General features: G+C 30.8%; 2 protein-coding genes across 7 annotated transcripts in view; one reads left to right on the forward strand and one right to left on the reverse strand.

The window, feature by feature from the left end:
* LOC143238716 (transcriptional coactivator YAP1-like) overlaps window positions 1-13638 on the forward strand; it is a 49975-nt gene extending 36337 nt beyond the window's left edge. For 2 of the 6 annotated variants that reach the window (XM_076479182.1, XM_076479185.1), the window contains exons 3-8: window positions 966-1027; window positions 1636-1815; window positions 3083-3112; window positions 3765-4002; window positions 11028-11137; window positions 12459-13638. In XM_076479182.1, coding sequence (XP_076335297.1) covers window positions 966-1027; window positions 1636-1815; window positions 3083-3112; window positions 3765-4002; window positions 11028-11137; window positions 12459-12530 — 692 coding nt within the window. In that variant the 3' untranslated portion in view covers window positions 12531-13638. Of the gene's footprint in view, window positions 1-965; window positions 1028-1635; window positions 1816-3082; window positions 3113-3764; window positions 4003-11027; window positions 11138-12405 lie in introns of all 6 variants that reach the window. The other 4 variants (XM_076479183.1, XM_076479187.1, XM_076479184.1 and 1 more) reach the window with 3 other exon arrangements.
* An 18-nt stretch (window positions 13639-13656) lies between these two features.
* The window catches only part of LOC143238719 (U2 snRNP-associated SURP motif-containing protein), a 93655-nt gene continuing 81456 nt past the window's right edge, over window positions 13657-25855 (reverse strand). Inside the window, exons 15-24 of the mRNA XM_076479194.1 lie at window positions 24604-24683; window positions 24256-24343; window positions 23940-24047; window positions 21917-22061; window positions 19863-19991; window positions 18972-19047; window positions 17836-17980; window positions 15712-15822; window positions 14461-14768; window positions 13657-13955 (exon numbers count right to left, since the gene is read on the reverse strand). Coding sequence (XP_076335309.1) covers window positions 13835-13955; window positions 14461-14768; window positions 15712-15822; window positions 17836-17980; window positions 18972-19047; window positions 19863-19991; window positions 21917-22061; window positions 23940-24047; window positions 24256-24343; window positions 24604-24683 — 1311 coding nt within the window. The 3' untranslated portion in view covers window positions 13657-13834. The remainder of the gene's footprint in view (window positions 13956-14460; window positions 14769-15711; window positions 15823-17835; window positions 17981-18971; window positions 19048-19862; window positions 19992-21916; window positions 22062-23939; window positions 24048-24255; window positions 24344-24603; window positions 24684-25855) is intronic.

Raw genomic sequence — 25855 nt, forward strand, 5'->3', positions numbered from 1 at the left:
CATTGTAATTAAAGTCACTAAGAACATTATTCACCATTACAAATGATGTTTTTAAGGTAAATATTTACTTGTGTGTGTGTATATATACACTTAAAATACACATACATACACTAGACTCATAAAAGTGAGGATATTGTGTGGTTTTCATAATTATCAATAACTTGGTTAAAAGATTATGAAATTAGAACACAGTAATAAACTTTTAACCAAGTTATTGATAATTATGAAAACCACACAATATCCTCACTTTTATGAGTCTAGTGTGTATGTGTATTTTAAGTGTGTTTTCATAATTATCAATAACTTGGTTAAAAGATTATGAAATTAGAACACAGTAATAAACTTTTAACCAAGTTATTGATAATTATGAAAACCACACAATATCCTCACTTTTATGAGTCTAGTGTGTATGTGTATTTTAAGTGTGTTTTCATAATTATCAATAACTTGGTTAAAAGATTATGAAATTAGAACAGTTATAAACTTTGACAAGAACTGTTGTATTTTAGACTAAAGAACACATTAGGGACATGTGAGAAATTCACAATATATATGCATGCGTGTATATGTGTGTGTGTGTGTGTGTGTGTATATATTTAAATCAAATATGTTCTTAAGGAAACTAATAAGTAAAAAATAAATTATTTCCACCAAAGAATGAAAAATTGGTAACTTTTTGTTGGACTTATTTTAAGCTTGTTTATATAGGGTGGAAATGAAGTGTGAAAATTTGTGCACAATTTCTGTTAAATTAATAACCTTTTGTTGATGCATCAAAACATACGTAATATTTTGTAAAGAACTAATATTCACACAGTGTTGTTACCCCTGAGTTGTCTGTCTTGCTGAAAACTTGTACTTCTTCAAATTTTGTTTTTCAAGCAAAACCTGTTTTACTTGCATAATTGATCTATTTGATGTTAAGTGTGCTTTTTTAAGTTGTTTTTGTCATTTTTCTTTTATAGTGCTTCAACTGGGAAAACTACAGCTACAACAGACGGGGGTTCCATCTCAACCGGACCAGGAAGTTAGTACCCCAAGAGTTTATTCATCAAGTTCTTGTCATTGCTATGACTTTTTTTTTTTCACATCTTGCAAATATGAAACATAACATGTTGGCATTATTATTATTATTATATTTGTTGATCTGAAATATTTCTAGAGGCTGAAATACGTGTGTTTTTGTTATTAAAGATTAGAATATGTTGAGATATATTTCTATATATGGACACAAATAAAAATAAAACATTTACAGTTCATTTTATTTTTATCTATCATTTATTATTTGTAGCCATACAGATTTAAGTTTGTCCTAGGTTTTAGTGGATACATACTTAAATTATTGCTCTGTTAAACTGTTAGAAATTTAATTGAAAGGTGAAAGATAAGATATTTTTAATATATATATAAACATACATTTAACTCTATTAAGTTCAGAAGTATAGTTTTATGTAATATTTTTTGTAGGTGATTTATTATTTTTGTGAAAGTTTTAAGGAGTTTTGCATTGAATCTAATATGAAACCCTGTAATGAGGTCATACTGTGATGGTTATTTGAAATAAATCTTCTGTCATTAAATGACATTTTTGATATGGATCAGTTTAATAGAGGACATTGATTTTGTTATTGGCAGGTCCAAGTCAGTTCTACTAGCAGTGGAACACTTGAATCTTCACCCACAGTTACTATGGTTACTGCAAACCCAGATAGTTCTGCCACTTTACAGCAACAATTAAGACTTCAGAAACTACAAATGGAGAGAGAGCAGCTCCGAATGAGACAGCAAGAAATTTTGCGACAGGTATTACAGAAAGTCAGTTCTTGGGTATATGCTACTAGTATTAATAATTTTGTTCATTGTGTTAAACAGACATAGTAGTAAAACAGAATAATATACTGTGACTTTTAAAGTTGGTGCAACATTCATAAGTTTGAAGTTTATTTGTTTCTTGCTAAGTCATTTTTGTTAGCAAAACAGTTGCACAGAACTGTAAGCAGAAAAAGGGAAAGTCATTTTGTTGTTAAGGAATTAGTAATAACTCTTTGGCTTATTGTGTTAAACATTTTAACATTCTGGAAGCCTACTCTTTTTTTTTTTTTTTTTGTTACAGTTCATTTATGATAAACTTCCAGGATAGATGTAATAATTTTTTCTGAAAAAAAAAAGTGTAAATCATGTTTTCTGCTTCCTCTAAGATACATAAAATTTGCACATAGGGTTTATTTGAGTAAAACAAAAAAAGTCTGGAAGGCTTAAGGGATCAAAAATTACAATGATACAGAGTTTGTTGTATGTTTAATACTTGCATTATGGCTGACATTTTAATAAAAATTTTGTTTGTAAAGACTTATTTTTGGCACTTCTGTAGTGGAAACTGAAATGTTCTTAGCATGTTTTCAGTGGGTATCCAGCATTTGCCATTCTTATCCATCACATGTTCCAATTTCCCCATTCAGTGCATGAATTTGATGTAAAAGTCCCCAGATTTTTTTTTGAAATTACATTTTCAATTTATTTTCAAATGTTTTATGTGGTGTTTGTTTATTTAATACAGCAACAGGTCATTCTAGTTTATAAACATTCTCATATGAAATTTGATAGTGTTTTGTTGTTTTTAAAGAGGATAATATTTGAGTTCATTAATGCTTATAAGATTCCACGTATATCATGGAGGTGTAAATCTCATTAGTATTAATGTGTTGTGTTTTTGTTTTTTTGTATATGTCATGAAATATGAACCAACTAGTTCTTTGGCATTCTTAATGCTTTTTTGTTGTTTTTTTTTGTTATAAAGAGTTAAGCATTTTGGTTAACTGGTATTTATGTAATTCTTTGTGACATCTAAGAACGATGTAAAGTTCCCGAAGACATGCATCCTAATTTATTGTATTCTTATGGTTCTTTGCAATGACAATTTGGAAAATAGGGGTTCCTAAAATAGATGAAGATAAATAATGGTGTTTGAGTTTTCCACACAGATCGTGAATTTTAATTCTTAGAACTCATTTTACCATGCAAGGTATGGTTTCTTTTTTTTGTTGTTGTTTTCATACTAAAATACATCTCTTGTGCTTTGCAGCCGACTTGCCTTGGAAATCCCATGCTTAAAGTGAGTTTATGCATTTGAAACTAGTTCTGAGGAAACACTAACAATATATTAAACTGTATCATTCTTTTTATATTGCCTTCTCTAACAAATCTGACATTTTGTTTGGTCATTGTGAGAGTAATTTGCAGACGTGCTGTTATGGTTATTTTGACTCTATGGGCTTGAAAACGTTAAGAGTATAAACTGTTAATTTGTAGAATACTAGGACAAACATATAGTTTTTAACTTTTAAATGGCTGTGTCAATTCAACAAAGGCTTAAGCTTTATCTTTTAGTCACTGCTGATATGAGTTATGTGATAGAAGTGGGTTCTTTTCAACTGGCTTTTGTAGGAGCACACAGTGTTTTCTAATTATTTATAATTTATTGGTGGCTTCTGCAATGAATAATTTTTTAGTTATGTGCTCAACTTAAAATGCATATTGAGCTATTTTATTTTGGTTTCATGTTGATGGTATGTTTTGTGATCCATAATGCTTACAAACACCTGCAACAATAGGAAGTTGTGTACATTTATATATATATATATCTGTAGTTAACTTTTTGATGGTTTTACCTTCAACACTTTTTATTTTTTTAAACAACCACTATGCATAATTTCGTATACTGTTGTTTGACATAGTCTAGTTAATTTATTAATATATGTTTATAGGAGATATTGTTGAGGAGAAGTTTAGGAGAAGAGAACCCATCCCTACCTACTTCACCAACAGGAAATGTTCCAACACTGACATCCCCAAGTGGAACTGGTCTTGATCCATTTCTGGCAGGAACAGATTTCCACAGTCGACAAGAAAGTGGTGACAGTGGCTTGGGACTTAGCTCAAACTTAAGTCTTCCTCGCACTCCAGACAACTTCCTCATGTTAGAAGATGGATTAGAAACTGGAGGTAGGCTTGATGTTCAATAGGAGTATAGCTTTGCTCATAAGTGTAAATTCTTATCCTTTAATTTGTTATGTCATAAGTTGTTTATAAGTGAATACAATAGTTGTTTAAGTTAAATCGGACACAAGACCCTTCCAATCACCAGGGTACCATTTGATTCAACCATCATAACTCTTCAAGTTTCCAATTTCTCTGTTATTATCACACATTCTGTGACTGAGGTTTTAGTGCATTTTTGTGTTGTTTTTGGTTTTCCCTTCCATATAATATTTTAGTATTAGTGTTTGGTTTTATTATCACATGGACAAAGTACTGTAGTTTTTATTTTCTCATAGTATCTCAACAGTTTATAGGTTACAATTTTCAATACACTTTCTTTTCTAACTGACTTCTATGTTTTATGTGGAGTATAGGGAATGTACAAATGTTCTGAAACATCACATTTGGAAGGTTTCTGCTCTGTTTCTAATCTGCTTGTAAGGATCTGTGTCTCACATCCATGTAGCACTAGTGGGGTAACTACAGCATGGAAAAGATGAATCTTGTGATGTCGATATTTATCCAGATTTTCTTGAGATTGGAAAGTTGTCTCGAGGCAAAGACCAATCTGGCTATTATATCATTTTCTGATATTGGGTCTTCTGTGGTATTCATTGTAAGATATTTATAGTTGCTGACCCTTTGTAGCCTTTATTTTCCAGTTTTGATATCCTCCAATGTTGTATGATCAATAGTAGTGCTACAAGTGATTATCAATATGTCCTTTTCTCCACATATCTATACCATATTCTTTTGCTGTTTTGGGCAGCCTTTTTGAAGACTTTCTAATCCCTTTGCTGATTCTGCACTTAGATCTCTATCATCAGCAAGCATGAGAATATTTATTTTTCTGCTTTTATTTGATTCTAAAACCAAAAACGTTTTCCAGGAATTCTATCATGATTTGTTCTAGAAATATATTGAACAAACATGGAGACATTTCTGTCATTCTCCAGCTGTTGTTTTGAACCATTTCTGAATATTATCATCCAGTAAGGCTGTGCTTGTAGCATTGTTATTCAGTAGTTCCATCATTCTAATTATGTTTTGGCTGAAGCTATCATTCTTCACTATTGCCTGTAGTGCTTTTGTTTTTGCCACAATTGATCAGAATTTTTTAAACCAGTAAAATTATGATGTAGCTCTTTTGTGTTGAAGATTTGTTCTATAATATTCCTTTGAACTCTCCTTGTTTTTTTAGCTAGGATTACCTCAGTCTGTTGCTTAACACTTTCACTATAAGCTTGGTCCCAGGGACTGACATAATCATTTTGTACTTGTTATAATTTTATACTGTAACTTTTAATACAATAAAATATATATTTTAATTATTATTTTCACTGTTGTATCTTGGCATGGATTTGTTCAGTTTGACTGACCAACCTCATAACCACCATAAAAAGTTAGGATATAGATATAAATGTTTTTGTTTTGGAATGACTGCAAGTTATGTGAAACAACAAATGATAAGTCTTAAGTAACTTTAAATCTCGTAACATTATACATATATAATATTTGTTATTTTTATTTTATTGAATTTTCAGCTGTGTCTGACTAACATTATAGAAATTGAAATAACATTGCACACATACACTAACATTACTGTATCCAGTAATATAAAACTAGCCTTCAGAAAGTGATCTGTCTCAACTTTATTCTAGTGGTCTAGTATTATTTAAATACAGTCACATTTTTGTTATAATACATTATACATGTGAGTGTATATATATATATATATCTTAAATTTCAGTTTCTTCCTTCAAACATAGAAGAATAAATAAAGAAATATAGAAAACAATGATCTATATTATTTATGATTGTAAAAAAGTTGTAGTCATTTGCCATACCTTGCATGCTAAGCCTTGTTGAATTTTGCATGTGGAGTATGTGAAACAGAATGACTTTTTTTAGGTGTATATATGCATTGTGAAATTACAAAAAAATATATATTATTTTACCAGTCTCACAGAATTTCAGTGTAATTTATCAGGCTTACTAATTAAACTGTATTTGGTTCTAAAACAAATGTTTTAGAAAAACATTTTTACTTAACCCTTCCTTCTGAGATTCTAAAGAAAATAAATAATTTGAAAACTTCTCACTTTCAAGAGGTTAAGAAAATCACCAATGAGAAATTCAGAGCTTTTAGTTGATTATAAATACACAGTGGAGCAAATGGGTGTACAAAAGTATTTTCAAAAATGAAAGAGGTGGGTTGGTCAATGCGTTTTATTTGCTATATATACTGATGTCTCGGCAAATATAAAAGATAGGGAGGTTTTTATTTTATATTCTAGCTTGTCAGTATTGATAGTTCGAGTTTCTAATTCATAAAAATTATAGACTTAGTATTTTGGACCAAAGCTGCGTGTGACACACATTGATATTTGTGATTTTTTAAAATATTTCTTTTTAAGTTCAGAAATTATCTTATCTATAATACTAAAATTTGAATTATAGGCTACAATGTGATACCAGACTAATTAACATACATTCATAAAATAGTAGTTCAATAACATTTTGAATGCAAGTCTACAGCTGTCATGATGTCATCTGACCCTTGACCATAGAGATAAGCATGTTTAGTACAAGTCTTAGCATCAAAATTGATAGTGCAGTAAAATTTACATTGAATATTATACTTCTTAAAAATATAAATTATTATAGACTTAATCCATTGTGTTGTCCATTCTCCCACATTCCAGTTGTTTCCTCATCTTTTAAAAGTTCCAACAGTATGTTGTCTAGCCTGCTGCTCTTCCACTTTTTCATGACTTTAACTGCATCTTTTATTTATTCTCTTAGAATTTCTGGTTCTTCTTCTCACTGCTTGGCTTCTCTTTTATAATTAATTACTAATAATTACTTTCGACTTGGAGTCAATGTTGTATAGTTCTTTTCAGTACTTTATATGCTGTTTTTGAATTGAATTACTTTGTTAATTATTGTTTTCACTTTGTATACTTTACTTTCAAATGCTCTCTCATTGTTGTTATTCTAAAATCCATGTTCAATATTCTGTTGTATCCACATCTTTTTTGCATGTCTAGCTTCATTTCTCTTTTTTATTTTACATCTTTACAGTTATTATTGTCTAAATCTGTTTTAAAACATTTAGCTTTCACTTATCTGTGTTTGTCACACTGTTCCATGATTTTTTTTGTTCACCAGTGGTTGCTTTTTCTATGCTGTTTTTTGTTTTGAGGTCTGTTTATGAGAACAAGGGAGAAAACATAAAAAACAAGGTTTAGAAGTTTCTGATTTAAAAAAACAATCTCTTCCTTCTCTCTTTCTTATGGTTTTACTTGTAGTCTCCTGTGTTGGCAGAATAGAAGTGATCTTAATGTTTTTCATGTTTACTTTCACCTAAGATTAGGTATAGGCATTTTATCTTTTCTGTACCTGTATTCAACAGATCTTTGCCACCTACCATAGAGTCTATAATGATTATAAGTGGTTATGTTGCTGCACTTTGATACATGCATTAAGAGGTTTTATTATTTTATCCACTGACATAAATCAGTGTTATTTGTCCTTCAGATGATGCCAATAATTTCTTCTTGGCTGAATGAAACATGACAACTGAAGACAGATTTTGTGATTATGTATTAAGACTGCTGTGATTTAAATTGACATGCATTTTGCAAAAGTTTTATGTCAAAAGCAATACACAAACAGTAGTCTATTGGCACTGAATAGTACACAAGTTAGTACTAGCTTAAGGTTATATCTTAATCATCAGGCATCAACATGTATTAATAATACGAGTAATAATTAATTGAACGGTCATCCTTGTATTGTGACATTTTTACAAACACACCACACTGAATTTTTTTTTTGGCTTGGCTAAGTTTTTATTAATTCATGTTAAGGGATACATAACTGTGTTAGAATATTATAAGTTAAACCTTTTCTGTGATTTGGATATGGACATATATCTTTATTAATAAATGTTAGTACAAGTTTCTGTACTTAATAACAAGTTGAACACAAATAGCATGTGCCCAACCTGGAACTTGTTACATTAAGGCATATCTATAGAATAAAGCCCAGCAGTTAACGGTCTTCCTGGAATTAATGGATAATTTGTTGAATGGGAATCAGAGGTTGGTCTGGCACACTGATATACCTGTTACTGTAGGGTAGCTGTAAAAATATTAATTACAAAAGTTATCTTATTAAGAATTCACCTGATGATGTCTCACTTTTGCTCAAGTCCTTGTCTGTTTATCTACTTATCATCCTACCTGAAAAATAAAGTGAAAATATCATTTTGTTTAAAGTTATGAATTATATGAGAAAGTCTTCAGTTTATTTTATGGGCAGTTTGTTGAATAGAGTTGTTTTCTCAGGAAACCAGTTCTAGTTTTTGTCGTGATGCTCAAGTCTAACTTAAAAATTGTAATTTCACATTATTTTTCAAGTATCTATTACTGTAATTCTGTTGGTATTATAGCCCAGCAATTGTTCTGTAGAGGTTTAGCTCTTCTGTTTTCCTTTAAAGTGGGAAGGTCAGTTGAAAGGTAATAACATAAAGAGGAAGAAACAACTGCTACTGTGTGGTAAGAGCTACACAATTTGGAGAAGTCTTCTGGAGAAAAAATGTGGAGTTTCTTGATTATGTATTTGGCAGGGTTGTTTACTGATTCTGTGAAGATTGTAGTGATTAAAGACTGGCTCTACCATGTGCAAAAAACAAGTCTGTGGCTTCCTAAGTCTTGTGTACAACCTATCTAAGACCGATGTTTTCTGTACACTCTGAAGAAAGCTGCTTTGTATTTTAGATCAACTAAAGCCTATGACCAACCATTTCAGTCACTTTGGTTGAGATTCCAGTGTTGACCATTCATCGTGGATACAGATAATTGGAAATGTAGTAGTATTGTCACTTTGGCAAAAGATATGAATTATGTAAGCAGAAATGTCAGTTTTTAGTTAGTTGCTCTGGACCAAGGACAAAAAGAATGCTTGCAGTTTTCGGAACATTAAAGGTAATATTGCACAGTGAGTTACAACATAAATTTATGTTATCTTATTGGATAGAACTGTTTCAAGTAGTGCCATTATAATGCATATTGATTTTCTTGCCAGTTTGAGAACTTGTCTTGAATATTCAAATTCTTAGACCCATGCAGCTGTTATATTCATTATAACAGCAGGGTGGATTCATCATAGTGTGAACTTCAGGTATTGATGAACCAAGAGCTTGGGGAAACACTAACGAAAGACCTAGATTCTATATTGTGTACTATAAGCATAACCCATGTAAATGCAACTCCCCAACTTGTAATGCACTCTTTCCAGACATGCACATGTACGACACTGGTGGCTTAACTTTTTTTCAGAATCGTGACATCTAATTAACACCACTTTAGTCTTCTGTTCTGTAAACTGTGGGTGTCCATTCCTCCATTTTTTTTCCCTCGAGTTTTTGATACTTGTGGCCACTATTAATAGGCAAGAGTTCAGACTTTGCATAGTATTTGATTTTACAGTGGAAGGTTCCATTGCATTAACTTGCAGTTGAATCAAATCATTTTTTTATGTAATATTAATTGAATTGGCTTTTCTAACTTGTACATAAGTGTGGTAGTGAATAGAACTCTAACATATTTAGCAGGTAACCAGATGATTGAGAAAATTGTTACTTGGTTGAGATCAATTTCAAAACACATATATGGGAAAAATCACCAGAAAGTTAACATGTACATTATACAAGTAATTAAATATATCAAAATAAATTTAAGCCTACTTAAAGCTAATCTAAAAATCATGATATATGTAACCAAGGAGGTAAAAAAAGAACAGTTACAGGGTTATTGGACTTGCTCCAGGAAAGTACTGCGTTTCTTATGTTTGTGAGCTTAAGGACTTCAACCACAGTCGTATTGTATTCATAATTACTTTTTACCAAAAAATGTCAAGAATGATGGTGGTCTCCAAGCATTGCAATGACCACTTTTTATTTAAAAGTAAAGAATCAACTTGTTAAAACAAGAAATCAGGAATATTTCACCCAATGTTCCCTCTAAGTAGATCATTGGATATTTCTGAAATGCTACCAGTTAGTTATTTAGGGCTATCAAATGCCAGAATTGTTAAGGCTATCAACATGTTGAAACTTCACCATAGCTGAGGATGTTGTCATCTCAAATAATAAAGCATACAAAACTTGATTGGTTGTTGTGCAGTCATCTTGCAGCTTAGAGGGAACACTGATTCTACTCATGGATTTCAAACTGTAATAATAAAATTCACTTTGATTTAGAAACAAATCAATATCAGTTGCAGCTATTAATAACAGTGAGACCCTTTATATCAAACTGTGTATTATTTCTTTACTTTAGTGTAATAGTCTAAAAGTAAAGGGTATAAGTGAAGGTCTAATATTTTTAAACTTTACCAATCATGTAACAAAAGAAATGATTATTGCATGAGTATCACTTACTAGTTGTAGTGTTTGTTTTCAACAACATAATTTTTATTTTATAAGATACAATTCTTTAGCTTTATCATTTCTAATTTTCTTTTGTTACTGAACATACCATGTGTATACAGTTGTACCACTTTTGACAATATTTTCCACGTGAATAAAAGTTGAATATCACACTTTATTTTCCTATGTAATAGATATTAATTCATAACATGGAACTGAATGCATGTTGAAACATGCTCTTTAAGAAACCTGTACTTCTATCATTGATATCATTCTGAAGCTTTGAACACGTTTGTACAGGAAATCCAATCATTTCGTAAGTATCTGTTTTAAGTTGAATTACTACAAAAGTGAAACTGTGTCTCGGTTATTATGAATAACACATTATTACTTAGGATTGCAAGCAAGAAGTCTCTGAACCTGAAATACTTCCATTACTTGGTTGACATGGTAGGTGTATGAAGATAACATACAAACTTGTGAACTACCTTCTCTCTCTCTTTTTACTTTTAGTACCTTTCACATATTTCTGTTTAATTTTTGTTAATTGTAGATCCTCATCAGCACACAGGGACTGAAATTGGATCTGAGGGTTTACAAAATACAAATCTAGATTTAGGAATGGAAAATATGGATTCGGATGATTTGCTTCCAAGCCTTCAGGTAAGATGTGTAAACTAAGGGAAACATGTCTAAGTGTATCATTTACATTAATTGTAAGCCACCATTTTTTTATTTTTTTTTTCAGTGGTTACCTTGAATAATTAATTTTTCACATTTGATCAGTGTATAGATATAACTTAACTGCCCAATTCACAACATGATTCTTGTTGCATCCCACTGAAAATTGTAACCAAAATATCACATTAGAATACTTAGGTTTCGGCTGAACATCTTTCTTTGGTGCATTTATACAGACAGAAAAGAAACAATTAGAATAAAGTGCCATACTTGCATTTGACTGAGTGGGACAATACTGAATACATCTGTTAATTATTTACTCCCCATTGTATTTATTCTGTTGTGGACCAAGGTTGCAATTTTCAGCTTAAATTATGTGTCTTGCATTGGACTTATCTAGTATGTTTCATTCACGTGTGGGTAGAAAGACATAATGCCTTTTTGAAGAGAAGTATTTATACAGTGAGATTAATGATGTTGAGCCAATGTAAGGTAATGGTCCAAACAATTCTAGTTAGTAGCAGTACCACTGTAACGTTATACTCTCGGATATATTGGGGGTATGACATGAAAGAAAGAAAAAAGGATTTTATATTGATAAGGGCTCCATATTCCAGTCATACTTCAAAATCAATGGTTATTTATTGTCATGAGAAAGATGGCAAAAACGTTATTACAGCATTTCCATTTGATCACTTACCTGACAAATACATTCAAATGAACTGTTGGGGCTTTGATCTACTTTACAATCTTGGAAGTCAAAATTCACGTATGATGGCAGGACTCTTAAAATATTTGTGAAGTTGTTTTAAGGTTTCATAAACTTGTGGCCATCAGTTTAACATGTCCCAGAGCAATATGGGATCAAGAATATTCTTTTTGTATATTGCTATTTGATAGGCTCAGCTGCCACCAAGTGAAAGTTTAGATAATTCACTAACTTCCAATAGTCTTTTGCTATTTCATGTACAGTTTTAATTACTAATATTTTTAATCAGTAGAGTTGGTTCATGTTATTACCTGTAAAACTTAAGAGTACTTTTCCACAAACATAAATATTTTGTATGAGAAACAGCATTGCCTGTAAAATAAGCTAAATTTTTTTGTCTTAATAATAATAATAATAATAACAGATGTAGGTAGTACTATAAAGAATAGTTGTTAAATGGGTCCAGCTGTATTACAAATTTTCTAAAACATTGTTTTTTACCATTGTATAAGATAAAAGAATTATTTTGTTTCTTTGTCAGGTTAAGAGTTAATACTGTCCTTGAGTACATTAACTGCCTCTCTTACTCTACAGGAAGACTTCATGGAACATATTCTATCTGATGTGCTTAATGCTAACAAAGACAACATGATGACCTGGGTATGAATAATGGCTAATACACAGCAGTGCATGGAAACCTGAAGATGTTTTTAATCAGTTAAAGAATTCAATCATGCTGGACAATATAGAATCCTCCTTCATTTTATAAAGCCACTAATTTTAGCTTCATCTTGGGTGGAGGATGTGATACCATTTACTATTATGCATTTAAATAAGTTGAGGATTTTGTTCACAATGTGCCTTACAATACAGTTACAAATTAGAAGGTTTTAAAATGTCCATGGTTTATGCCTAAGTCACCTAGGTGTTGTTGTAAGTGCCTTAGCTTTTCTTTTGTTACTGTTTAGTCACCTACAGGCTGTGTAGGAACAAAGTTTCGTACTTAACTTTGTTCTATCATTCATTATATAAATCTATAACAAAGATTGGATTTTCAGCTAAACATGGTGCAGTCCAAAATATAGTAAAAGGTATTTTTTAAAATTTATTTCTATAATAAGGACTGCATGTTAAATTATACTATCCTGCAGTTGCTACTCTAACTCTGAGCAAGCAGTACCTAGTATATTTTGTTGTTTCTATGGAAGGTTTCACCCTTTAACATACTATTAGTTAAAGGGGAAGAAGTCTTTCTGGTACTATAACAGTTGTGTATGGGTGATGGATTGTTTATGTCTATGTGTAGTTTTATGTCCTTTGTGGGTAATAATGTTACAGTAGGAACATTATAGAGAATTTTTACTTATGTTGAAGGAAGATCTACCTTAAATCATGACTTACCTAGAATGAGACGGACAAGGCTGCCTTTTCATGTTAAGACATTCCTAAATTTGAAACCTTGTAGCCCCTTATGACATAATACTGAGTTGCAGCTATGTAAAGTAGTGGGTTAAATGATTTTATCATTATCACGACTGTAGTTTATGCTCTGATAATGTTTAAGCAGAAGTTTTTATGCATTAATAGCTTGTGGGTTATCATATGTTGAAAAATTTCTATAAAAATTTGTTTGCATCATAGAAACTAAGACGTGTGTTATTTTTAACTTTTATGTACATACTGGTATGTGGAGTTTTGTACTTTTTATATAAACTGTGGGATATATTTGCTATGTATGTATATATACATAAAAAATTAAAAAAATACAAACTGAGTGGCTATACTTAAAAACTTTCATTGAGGGGGGGTGTATTTAATATTTCTAACAAGACACACCTAATAATGCAACTGTTGAACTTTACATAGAACAGGACGTCAGCAACCAAAATAATTACAAAGAGAAGATTAGAAACAATTTTCTCATAAAAACACCAGCTAAAGACACACACATACAAGATAAGCTTGCGTCATTAGTGTTTACTCTTTTTAGATTTGTGGGACTTCCGGTGTAAGTTTCCTGGTGAAGATCGTCTCCTATGTGGGGATCTAGACCTAGATCGTTTTGATCGCTTTGGACTTCGGCTTTTAGACCTACAGAGAGAATAAATAAAGTTATTCTGATTCTAAAATAAATATAGTGCTAAGAAAACTGGCTATTATACATTTTTCTTTTAATTACAGAGTTGAAAATAAGTCAAGCCCAATAAATCTGGAGGGAGGGGCATAGGATATAAAATGGACTATTTAGTGCATTTCAAGTTAATATTTTAATAGACAACTCCTGCAGAATTATTGCTTCTATATTGTCTTCTATTTGTATACTAATAACAGTACAAAAACAATTTTCCCACTCACACATTTAATTCTTTCAGGGAAGCTATTATTGAAGAAACCAACAGCAGCATTGGTACGTATTTTGATGTCAAAACAAAATATACTAGTGTTAATATGGGACATCAGTATGTCAAAAAATAAAAAGCTCTAAACTGCCCCTTGGACAGAAATTCTCATTATTATAAGTAAAAGTTTCAGGAAATGTTCTCCCTACTCATTGGAAGAAATGACTATATAAGGCATACTAAATCACATAACTTACCGACGAGATTTTTTTGGGGACTTTGAGCGATGCGACTTGGATAAACGAGGAGATCGGGATGATTTCTGCCGAAAATCCCCTGGAGAAGCTACATACAAAGGGCTTCCCTTCTTGTTTCGATCTCTTTCTCTAGAAGAACTGGAATGATAGTCCGGACTTTGACTTCTACTGTCTTCTGATGACTTGGACCTTGACCTAGATTTAGAATGTGATCCAGATCTTGATGCAGAAGTGCTCTGTTGTACAAAGTGTTCTTTTCTCAGTCTTTCTTGCTCTCTTTCATGTTCTTCTTCTAGTTTTTCTCTTTCCTAGAAAATATTTTGAAGCCAGACAAATGAAGTATTACACAGGCCTGCAATTTCAAACTTCATAAAAGTTGTTTTGGTTTAATAATGGATTTTCCATAATTCAGATAAGTAGATTTCAAAAATAATGTTCTTTTTTTTTCTACCACATTGGGAGTTCTTACAAATCAGGGAGAAAAAACAACCGTTATTTAAATCGATTTATTATTATTTTATTATGTTACGGTTCTAGAATGAGGGATAAAATTCTCATGTTGCAATTGGTCTCGAGAAATCTATAGTCAGTGGTTGTCAACATTTTAAGCATAACAAAATGTGACCCGATTTTAATGAAAATTATTTACTTGTGTAAAAGTACATATGATGTTTTGTGAAGAATCTATACATGATGGAGAAAAACTGATACCATGTTTAGATTCAGCATACAGGAATTATGTGAATGTGTAAAAATATCAATACAATAAAATCATCAAAAGCCTGAGTTGTTAATAATTCTCAAAATATTATTTTGTATTTCAGAAGCCTAGATGAATAAAGTTGTTGAAATTAGTAGAGAAAGTCTTGGAAGACTAAATTACAGCAGTAGCCTAGATAAAATCTAACATTTTGAAAGACTTCCATTTTCAGGACTTGTATACTAATTGTATGTGGATTATTAGATAAGTGTGTTATTACTATTTATTATTATTTAAATGTTTTTTTCTGGGGAGAGCACTTATTTTTAAAATTTGACATTAAATACAGCTGCAAATCTGTAGTTGTTGTTCATGTCTGTAGCTTAAATAATTTGAAAACAGTGAACTCTTGACATTGGTAGTGTCAATTACAACCACATTTTTAAAATCCCTAAATTTAACATAATAAATGCATGATCTCAAAGCTGAGGCTGTTTTCCTTATGGCATTAGCACTGAAATAAACACATGCAATGAAAAAAGCCAACTTACCTTTCGAATAAGTTTTTCTCTGTAGTGTTGGACTTGTTCAGAAATTGTCATGCCAGATTTTCTACTACGTTTTCTACACTCAAGTTCATCTTGAAACTTCATTACTTTTAACTAAACCACAAAACAAACTATCAATTGAAGAGAAATAATGTTCACTATACAAAATGTAATACTGTTGCTAAACTGACCACAACCTAAGTAAACTGGTAGACTAATGTCCAAATTATTCAACAGTTCTTTTACATTTCAAATGCACATACATATTGAAATTAGGCTTTCAAAATATTTTTTTTTACTTATACATGTCCTAGAAACAACACTGTTAGTATATACCATGTTGATTTTTATATTTTGTTTATGCTATTTTGACTGCTACTGGCACAAAATCGTTTGTTTGCATACTAGTTCACACATTAAAGAAAAAACAGAAGTGAACATTTTAATTTTTGTGTACATTCGCTTTTCAAAATGTATTACGAATGACTTCATGACGATAGCTCATGACCAGAAATTTTCCAACAGTAATTAACTCGCTTGGTTATGGAAAAGAATGTGATTGGCTGTGTTATGACATCACTTGATATTTTGTGAGACTCCCTTGAAATTTTGAGAAACTTATGATTGAAAATGGCAGAAAAAAACAAAGTATGAAGTTGTTAATTAAAAAAAAATTCCCATCAAAATGAAACAAAAATAGAAATAAAGGATAAATGGGCAGACAAAGTAACTTAAGTATTTTCAGTACATGCATGAATGAAACAAGGTGCAATGATCAATGTACTGTTTCTTCAAGTAGAATTTACTCAATTATGTTATGACTTAAGATCTTTTTCATTACACACAACTCACTTACTGGAAGTCAGCTGAGGTTTGGCCTATTTAAAAAAAAATCTTAGAAGCAACACTGATACTAACATCTTTTTTTTGTTTGAATGGTTAAAAACAAATTTAAAAGTAATGTTAAAACATAAAAGAAACTGGTAATCAAAGGATTAAACTGCAAGTTATTTAATTACACATGTGCATAAAGTTGTTTGAAATGCTGAAGTCTAAGTTACCAATAGTTTTGAATCAGTAAAGTATGTTTGTCACTTTTTATCTAACTCTATTCTTCAGTCCAATTTGTACATGCAAAGTTCAATGGAGAAAAAAAACTTATTGGTAGATACAAAAATTATTATTTAATTTCTATCTTTTAGACAACACAAACTAGCATAAGAACTATTATAAAGTGACTCATGTGCAGGTTCAAAGTATAAAACAAATATTATTTTGTTCCTTTAGTAACTTTAACAAATTAAGCATTCTCCACACCATGTTTGATTTGAATTGGTAATATCAAAAGATTGTTGGAAAGGCTGAAAAATATTAAGGCATGGATAAATGTAATGAATAAGGAATGATGTTGATAAGGGTACAAATTATTTACTTGTGATATCTAATCTTCCCTTGTTGTTTTCTTAAGTAAATTTCATTTTCACTAACAAACTTTATAAATTTGTAGCTCAATTAATTCATCCCAAACGTTATTCAGAGAAACCTGAATATAAAAATGTGTTTCTTTTTAAGCTTGTAAAAACCTGAGGTTATTCAAACTTTTACATTATTGACAATTTTATTTACTGTATTTATGTGTTACTAAACTTAATACTTCTCCTAATTCCAACTAGTCTGGTATAATTCTTAATGTTTACAAATTTGTCAGTGAAGAAAAGAAGATTTCTAGGGTAAATATGACATCCAAACTTGGTGTATCACACTCAGTAATATGAACATACTAAGACTTTGATACTTGCTTTAAGACAATCTAAGTCATCACTCTTTAATGTTGTATAATATTTAAAAGTGTTTGTCATTAATTTTTTCCAGTCAAAGAATATTTCTTAGAAGATTGCATTAGTAACTAATGCACATAATACAGAAGTCTGGATTATAAACGATGGAAACACACACACTATATGGCACTAACTTTTGTTTTTGCATATTATAATGGTAGTTAAGATTTTTAATAATATTCATATCAACTGGCCTCTTAGTACTTTTGAAAACAATAATATATCTTAAAAGTAAAAATCACTACATACTTTTGTAAGTTGTATGGAAAGGAAATTGCACATCCCTAACCTCAATCTCTCGAAGCTTTGCCCGCCTCTCTTCACCAACTTCATTCTTTAGGGCCTCCAGAACCGAAAGAGAATCCTGCTGTGAATCATTGTCAGTTTCTTGTACAACCACTTCAGTTTTTTGTTCCACATCTTCCTCCATTGGCCTAAAAATGTTAAAATATCAGCTTTAACAGAGCTTAGTATATATCATGTTCAATGCTACTTGCACTGTTACAGTGTTATGTAAAAATGGTAATTCGCTATTATATGCACTGTTCTTACTCTGTTTACACTTATCTGATGGTATTATAATATTACACAATTTATTTGTTTCAAATTGTAAACTGTTACAAAAAACTTAATTATAATATTAAGCTAAAATTTGAAGTTTATATTGGAGACTATGTTTTACTAGTTACTGTTACAACTTATTTTTAATTCTTATACACAGGATTATTTATATCTGAAGCATTGTTTAGGCTTGGTGTAGAGAGATCATTTCTTTAGGCTTCAAACATCAACTTTTGAAAAATAAAAAAAATATCAAATTACAGTACTAGTATCTTCCAAATACCTGTAATTCACTAGGATCTCTTAAGTAAAGTATATGTGGGTGGGAAAAAATCCCATTCCTAGTCACAGAAATGGCTTAGTGACCACACATCTACAGTTCTGGCAAATTTTTTCCTTTCACCTTCAAGTCACTTATAAACAACTGTCAGAATTATATAGAGGGGAAAATTCTCTTTCTTCTGGTTATAATCTTGACCTACCTAGTAGTAGGTTGTACTAACTTAGAACTTTCAAATGATCGATTTGAAGGGCAGAGCCACTCTAGTAGATTTGCTAAATATATTGATATCTCAGCAAATCATAGAGGTTCTTATTTTGTTTTTAGCTTGCCTATATCTCAAATTCAAATTTCTAATTCATTAGATACCTGCACATGTTGTATGGTTTGTGTAATAAAATAGAAACTGAGCAAAAAGATGATGTGTTATGTGACACAAAACCTGATACTTAACATTTTTTCTATACATTTCCTTTTAAATTAAAACATGTATAATTTTGATCCCAATCTTATTGACATCAGACTGTTATGCCTCTCTGGCCTATAAGTTGTGACCTACCAGAAAGTGTAAAATCATGACTTACTGTCCATCTAGATCTTCCATTTCCTGCTCTTGTTCTGTTTGTTGATCTAACAAATCCCACTTTGATGTTGTAATAGCTGAGTGAAAAATAATACTACATATATTACAGTTAAATAAAATTTACTGAAAATGTCAAGTAGTTTAGAAAATACTCCATACTTTATTTTAAGTAAGGTATGTGCTTAGATATTAAAATTTTTTGTAATACGACACCATGTCTATGACATATCAAAACTTTGTGCAACAGGGAAGTAACCTGAATTCCAAATTACAAGTTAACATGTGAAAATACATCATAGAAGACACAAGACTTTCTTTACAACTTCTATCAACAGCCTTGTAAGTTGAAGATAAGTTGAAAATCTAACCTAGAAACTCATTAAAAGAGAAAAAAGATATTGGCTAAATAAAAAATTCAAAACATCAAAAAAGGTGATTAAATTCTATATTATATTATTATCAATAACTTCGGACATTCATGGTATTTGATGTTTTTGCATTGTCATCAACTGAAAGATTGCTTCATGTTATTACAAAATATACCTGCTATACCCAATTTTATCACATTTTATTAGTTAGTGTTGAGAAAAATGAATGACACAAATCATATACCGATTTTTTAAGAAATATTACTCAGTTGAACAAGTAGTGATGGTGGTTATTTAGAATTTTTATAATACCTCAGAATACATAAGGGAACTGAGCTACTTAATGTAGACACACCAGTATTATGATTATTAAAAGTTCAGGGCCACATACATCAAAGAACTAATTCATAATAAAAAGGTTTATAAATAAATTCAATAAATAGAAATTACAACTTGTATGTAGTTATACTGACAAATATGACTTGTATGATGAGTAACATTCAATAAATAGCACATGGACAAACCTTGAGACTCAACAGTTTCTGGATCAACTGTTTCCCACTTGGAAGGAACAAACTTAGATTTCATGTCAGGTGACTCTTCTTCTAAGGGAGGCTCTTCCTCTATTGGCGCTCCATCCAAGTCATCATTCACTAAAGAAAAAAATGTTCTTGGTTAATATGCATTAAACACATTGTCTGAAACTTAGATCAACTTTCTATTCTTAGGAAATCAATAATAACATTGAAAAACTTTGGATAATTATATTCATAGCATTCACATTTTTTTACTGAACAAAATAATATTAAATACACTAAATTATAGGGTGTTCACAAATTATTCACCTCATCATAAGCCTTTATAAATTGTTTATTATATGAGCTGTCTTAAAACAGTTTGTGGCAATTAGTAACCCAACTCGAGAATTATTTTTTATTTCACAGAACATCCATGTAAGACACACTTCTAATGTTTGGAATGATGTTCTGTGTGCTACCAATAAGCTGTGTGGAAGTTTACTAAATTTATTGACTGAACTGTGGTAGGTTATTTAACTAAAACAAAAATTTGAGTTGTGTTATTAATTGCTGCAAACCAGTTTAAGATAGCTCATATAATAGAAAATTTATAATGGGGTGAATAATTTATGGGCACCCTGATTATGTGAGTGTACTAAAAATTTAATGTGTACAGTGTGTATAATTTCCAGCTTAATTCTCTCATATTGTCAGACAATGTTAAGAAAGATTCAGAATCTTGGTATATTTTAACTAATGACCAGCATAGTTTCAACCTAATGATTACTTAGAATTACTGTATTATTTTGTGAAATATCTACAATTAACAGTTTGAAAACAGAAAATTTGGACAAGTAACCATAAAAGTTATATATAGTAATAAAGCATTTATTTGAAAATTTATTTTGCTCACATTTTTCTTTAACTTCTGAACAAAGTCTACCTTTTTAAAATACAGATATGAACCACTCAAATACAACTCTCCTTCAAACCAAGAAAACATCTTTCTGCCTATCTAGTTGATAGCTCAAAAATTGTTCATGTCAACAAAATTACTTTTGTACACAATAGAACGTGTTATTTTATTGTATTGTACTTTGTCCATTATTGATATGTACAAAGCCCTCCATAGTATGGGTTTTTATTTTCAACAAAATTTTATTCAGTTTACAACATCACCATCAACATTTTTTAACTCTTTTCTTATGTTGTGTAAATATTTAATCAAACTGAGAATATGCCTTATCATATATGGCCAAGCACATCACACATATACACACACAGGTAGCTGATCACATGGATCTCAACAAATTACTGGTTCCTTTAATGTTAAACTCTCAGGTTATTTTTATATATGAAAAGAGAACTGTTTCTACATGTCACAAGATTTTACAAATTTGCTATGAAAAAATATCCATATATATATATATATATATCTTAATTATTAACAAAATAAACCTTACATGGCTGTTAATAAAAGTGAGTTCAACTTTATCACTATTACAAGTTTATGAGAATTTAGGAACCCCAGAATATATAAGAGCTAAACCCAAGAATATAAAAATAAAACTTATGTAAGTGCAATAGATACTAAATACTTCATCAATTAAATGTTTTATTTTTTATTATAATAATCTAACAAACATCTGATATACATAGGAACAAGAAAATTAAGAGGCGGAGTTGTTACTCATAAGTCTTAAAAAGAGATACAGTCTTGAAAGTTGCAGAATTTTAATTGTAATTTGTAACACTTTTAGTTTTAACATTCATGATAATCTTATGAAAGTTTGTGTACTTTGTAAGAAGCTATAATTTTGTGGAAGTTCTTGGGCTTATAATTTTATGTTTTTTTATATACAATTCACACACCCTGTAATCTAATATCCTTGCTATACTTTTCTGCTGATAAAGTATTTCTCAAGCAATTAAAGTCATGTTATGGACAATTATAGAGTTGTTTGGGCAGGTTGGCTTCACAATTCGTAACAGTCATTACTAAGGCTAGTTTGCAGCACCCCAGTCCATAGAAGTTCTAAATATCAATCAAATAAACTTACATGGTACACCATCTAAGTTTGGATTTTCTGAAGGAACACTCTCCAAGTCTTCCTCTAGCCCTAAAGGAACACCATCAATATCTTCTTCAATCTTTTCTGCAACTAGAGGGTCAACTTCTACGACAGGCATTTCTTCTTCTTTGTTCTATCCCATTCAAAATACTACTTAATAAATTTAGTCTGATATTCTAAACCTACCATTATTCTTCAATAAAAAGAATGAACTGAGGCACTTTTGTTTTTAAAGATCTTACATTTACAACAGAAAGTGTTCGTACCCCTGCGTCGCAAGTAGTTTTTTCCTCAATACTTAAAAAGTATCACGAATAGGATAATGAAAGTAGAGTGTATTATAAATATTATACTAACACACATCTACACATTGTTATGTAAATTGAATGACAAATAAACTGTTTGTAAACAAATAACCAAACACAGGAGGGGCAGAAAGTGTTTGTGTGTCTACTTTAATGGTCAGTTGCGTAGCTTTTCAGATGGATTACTTGGCACAATCTCTCCTCATAGCCCTCCACGATTGTTTGACAGTACTCAACTGGTATTTTCTTCCATTCTTCTTTACAGAAGGCATCCAACTCTTGCAAGTTTTTCGGATGATGCTGATGAACCCTTGTCTTCAACTCATGCCAAACATTTTCAACTGGGTTGAGATAGGCTGAGTGCAATGGCCACTCCAGAATGCTTATATGGTTCCTCTGCAACCAGGATTGCACATATTTCGATGTGTGCTTAGGGTCATTGTCATGCTGGAAGATCCAATGATGCTCAAGCCACAAGTTCCGAGCATCATTCTTGACATAAGTGTCTTATATATCAACGTACTCTTCTTTTTTCATGATTCCATTGATGGGATGAAGGCTACCTACACCAGAAGAGCTGAAGGAACCCCATAGCATGATCAAGCCACCTCCATGTTTAACTGTAGGGACTGTGTGCTTTGAAAGATTTCGTTCCCCCTTCTTATGGAAAATATAGCAAACATCATTATGGCCGAAAAGCTCAATTTTAGTCTCGTTTGACCAAAGAATACTCTTCCAATAGGTAAAGGGTTTATCTACATGCTTTCCATCATACCTCAATCGTGCTTCTAAATGAACAGGCTTTAAATATGGAGTTTTACGAGGATGGTATGCTTTGAACACAGAAGAGCGTAACATGTTCATAACTGTAGAGGTACTTACTTTAACTCCAGTTTCCCTTACCAGTTTCTATATGTCATTACATGTTAAACGAGGGTTATTACTAACTTCTCTGAAAACCTTCCTCTTGGTTCTCTCTGGAATTTTAGTGGGCGTCCAGAACGAGGGAGGTCAGCAGTTGATCCTGTAAGCTTAAACTTGGCAATTATGCTTTGAACAGTAGATTTTGGAACATTAAGTTGTGTAGCAATACCGGAAAGAGACACACGAGACTTGTATTTTACAATAATTCGATTTTTTAAATCATTGGACAGTTGTTTCCTGTTCGCCATGATGACCAAGTAGATAATGACGGAGACGGTGCTAAATTGTCGGTCAATCCCGTAATTTTATGGGTAATATTTAAAGGTATTATTATGAACCCAGTGTCTAGTTCTGGAATGGTATAATGTAGTTTATTTGCCAAACTAAACAAAAATGTTTATGGGAATATCAGTTTTTTCACACGTTCTAAAATGTACAAACACTTTCTGCTCCTCCTATTTTTGGTTATTTGTTTATAAACAGTTTATTTGTCATTTAATTTACATAAAAATTTACGTAGATGTGTGTTAGTATAATATTAATAAAACAACAAACTTCTATTAGCCTAATCATGATACTTTTTAAGTTATGAGCAAAAAACCACTTGTGATGCAGGGGTACAAACACTTTCTGTCGTAACTGTACATAGTGATTCAGTTTTACAATTTTAAAATAAAACTTGCCACAATGCTAGAAATAAATATAAAATTATTTTATTCAAACACATTCTAACAATAGATTCCATCATATTTTGTAATGTAAATAAAAAAGAAATAACTTACTGCTGTGACAGGTACTAAGCCAAAGAAAATGTTTTGTAGTTTGATGAGGAACTCATTCGGATAAATAGCCCAGTCCTCCCAAGCTCTGAAGCAGTTCATGATTCTTTGCTTCAAAATAAAGTATATTTATAAAATCATCTCTGAACACAGGATCACCTTGTATAATATTTGAAAACGTTGTTTTGTCAAATGTTGCTGTAATAAATTGCTACAAATAATCCTATAGTGGGTTTTTTAATAACCTGATTACTTTTAAGTCCACGACATTAATTACAGTTTTATAGACAGACCTAATTTGTACAATTTCTAGCTTTACCTTGAACTGTTCAGCCTTCAGTCTTCCTTCAATGCTCATGAAGCATTCATGAATATCCTTGAACATTTCTGGAAGTCGTGCTTGAAATCTGATGCAAAAAATACATTGAAAAACTTGAAAAGTCCATGCTTTCAATTCAATGCAAAAAAAACAAAAACTTTCCTTTTTAAGCTTTCCTATTAACTAAACTTCTTTCAAAAGAAAAAGAAATACAGTTTGTTTGTTTTTACTTTTATTACCGATACAAAACAAAAATTAGAACACAGTTATCTTAGCAAGACACTCATTAATATTTTAAACATAAAAGTTATTACTTAACTGCCTCTAAAACATCATCAAAACACTTACCCTTTTCTGTAAAAAGAAGCATTGGCTACTTTCACACTGCAGTTGTGTAAAATGTCAGAGATCAGATATATTCTGGCAATCTGGAGTGCAAAAATTAAAAATTAGAATTTTCATACAAATTTCTATTAGTTTTAGTTTTTAGCTGTAATAGGTTAGAGTATGAAAAGGATGATGGTCTATTTAGTCTTAAAATTGATGGAAAGTGATGGTCCAAAAGCAATATTGTATTTCCATGCTACTATATGAACCATCAAATATTTTTTACTAAAAGTTCTGGCACTAAAATGCAGAAATTTAATATTTCAGATGACATTTAAAATTAAAAAATGAATATAAAGTGTAATCAAAACTGAAACGGTAAATCCTAAACTGACAATATGCATTTTGTTATTAAGCTTTTATGTAAGGTTAAATGAAAAATATTATGAATATGAGAAAATTAAAGGTTTGAATGGTTGGAATGTCTGAATTTTTGTAAATATACCTGAAAGCTTTGTAATTATTTTAAAAAAATGCATATTTTACTTCTGTTTTCTATTTCATATTTTCTGAGATAAAGAAAATAACCTGATACAAGGATATAGAAAAATTCAGTGTTAGATGTCTCACACAATTTAAGCTGTTACCATTAATTATCAATAGGCCTAAAATGTGAATCCAAAACTGATAAGGAAGAATGGGAGGAGGGGGACACCTGCAGTTCACTTTTTTTTTTTTATGACAAATTCTATGTCTTTTGATTTTTTGAAATATACTTTTCTATCACAAACATCTGTAACAATAAAACAAACAGGACAATACAGTGTTACATTTTTTAAGAAAATGAAAAACAGCTTTAGTTAGAATTACTTCCATGAGTAAAACGTTTACTTTAAAAATGTGACTAGTTACTTATAATCTCTGCATTAATGCACCATGTAGGTTTGGGGGAAAATTTATGCTGTTCATTATTTATTGTTTCTCATTTCTCAAGTGCTGCAAAGTTTCTATCTAAATGTAGCTAATCTTATAAAGCATATTAGAACATTTATTATTTTTTGGTTGAATCTGTACATCATCTATTCAAAAATATAGGGGGCAGAATATTCAACCAAACAATAAATTCATTTTGCAGCTTTCTAGAAATTCTCAAACATTTTCTTTAACATGATATTTTGTTGTTAATTCTTTGTTCACACATTTAAGTAATAAATTACAAACTAGCTTAAGTACAGGAGTAACCACTAGTTAACTCAGAGAAAAAACTCCCATG

The sequence above is a fragment of the Tachypleus tridentatus genome, chromosome 13 (assembly GCF_004210375.1).
Source record: "Tachypleus tridentatus isolate NWPU-2018 chromosome 13, ASM421037v1, whole genome shotgun sequence".
Classification (NCBI taxonomy): Eukaryota; Metazoa; Arthropoda; class Merostomata; order Xiphosura; family Limulidae; genus Tachypleus; species Tachypleus tridentatus.